The 1841-nt window shown below is 50.4% G+C and overlaps 1 protein-coding gene across 2 annotated transcripts in view; it reads left to right on the top strand.

The window, feature by feature from the left end:
* Positions 1-1841, top strand: part of canx (calnexin) — a 20202-nt gene that overhangs the window by 11862 nt on the left and 6499 nt on the right. For both annotated transcript variants that reach the window (XM_008421000.1, XM_008421001.2), the window contains exons 9-10: positions 1078-1191; positions 1266-1422. In XM_008421000.1, the coding sequence (XP_008419222.1) occupies positions 1078-1191; positions 1266-1422 (271 nt within the window). The remainder of the gene's footprint in view (positions 1-1077; positions 1192-1265; positions 1423-1841) is intronic.

Genomic DNA, 1841 nt, shown 5'->3' with positions numbered 1-1841 from the left:
GCCTCATGGTGGACGGTGGGTCCATCAGCCTCATGGTGGACGGTGGGTCCATCAGCCTCATGGTGGACGGTGGGTCCATCAGCCTCATGGTGGACAGTGACAGCGTAGGTAGATCAGGTTTGTGGATCAGATCCACTAGTAAGTCACGACCAAACGCCGATCACCCATATATATATATATATATATATATATATATATATATGTGGGTATATATTAGCAGCTCTACCGATGATCTGTCCAGAGCCACCGTGCTCAGGCGTGTGCAGGAAAGGGGTACAGGTGCTGCATTCCCCAGGTCAAAGGTCAAGCCACTGTTGAACCAGAAACAGCAGCAGAAGTGCCTGACCTGGGCTACAGAGAAGCAGCACTGGACTGTTGCTCAGTGGTCCAAAGTACTTTTTTCAGATGAAAGCAAATGTCATTCTGAAATCAAGGTGCCAGAGTCTGGAGGAAGACTGGAGAGAAGGAAATGCCAAAAGGCCAGAAGTCCAGTGTCCAGTACCCCCAGTCAGTGATGGTCTGGGGAGCTGCTGGTGTTGGTCCACTGGGTTTTATCAAGGGCAGGTCAATGCAGCAGCTATCAGGAGGTTTGGAGAACTTCATGCTTCCATCTGCTGAAAAGCTTTATGGAGATGAAGATTTCATTTTTCAGCTCAACCTGCTCACAGAGCCAAAACCACTGGTATACTCACCATGGTGCTACTGTTGGCCYGCCAACTCTCCTGACCTGAACCCCATAGAGAATCTGTGGGATATTGTGAAGAGAAAGTTGAGAGACCAAAACCCAAAACTCTGGATGAGCTTCAGGCCATCGAAGCATCCTGGGCTCCATGACACCTCAGCAGGGCCTGCACCTTGGCTCAAGCCCAGGGGCCCACAGCCTCCTACGTCCGGCCCTGCTGAGACATACCAGGAAGTAAGATTTACTTTGCGTACCAAGAGTCCTGAAGAAAATAAAATCAACGCAGAAGAGGCTGTTAGCTAAGCTAGCCGTGTGACCAGCATTGCTGAAGACGTCTGACGACGTGATGAAGGCTGTTGGCTTCGTTAGCCGTCGCTCATGATGTTTCCTCTTAGGGACGAGGACGCTCCTGCTCAGATTCCTGATGAAGTCGCCGTGAAACCGGACGGCTGGTTGGACGATGAGGCCGAGTACATCGGAGACCCCGATGCCATCAAACCCGACGACTGGTGAGTCACCATGGCAACCTAAACCACCGACAGTCCTCCCCGTTTGGCAGCCATGACAGTTCCGTCTCCTGCAGGGATGAGGACATGGACGGAGAATGGGAGGCACCCCAGGTCCCCAACCCCGCCTGCGAGAGCGCCCCCGGCTGCGGCCCCTGGAAGCGGCCGATGATCGACAACCCCAGTTACAAGGGCAAGTGGAAGCCCCCCATGGTGGACAACCCCAACTACCAGGTGGGTTCTGATGCTCTGAGACGGGCTCGGTCCGGTTCCTGTACGTGGTTCTGACGGTGTTTCCGGGTTCTTTAGTGCGCCACATTGCTGTGAAAATCTGTCAACTATGAATATCAGCATTTTTCAAGATGGCTTCCGTGTTTGAGCCTTTTAAACCAGTTATTACCATAAAATGCTTCATGACTTGGATGATCTTTATGTCGCATCATATGTTTTTGGATTTGGCCATCCTAGTCATACAGTAATAATATTTAGCAAAATCAGAAACTGACAACGTTGCTGTTAGCGATTCTCACACCAGTCCCCAACTGGAAAGAGAAGATGTGGCGCAAAGGTCAGCGCTAGTTTCTTATAGTTTTATGCATTTACCAGTTTAGCATTAGCTTCTGCTAATGTTTTTACATATTTAGCAGTTTAGC

This window comes from Poecilia reticulata, linkage group LG10 (genome assembly GCF_000633615.1).
Source record: "Poecilia reticulata strain Guanapo linkage group LG10, Guppy_female_1.0+MT, whole genome shotgun sequence".
Lineage (NCBI taxonomy): Eukaryota > Metazoa > Chordata > Actinopteri > Cyprinodontiformes > Poeciliidae > Poecilia > Poecilia reticulata.
Note: the sequence above shows the minus strand (reverse complement) of the source record. Positions and strands in the feature narration are given on the sequence as shown.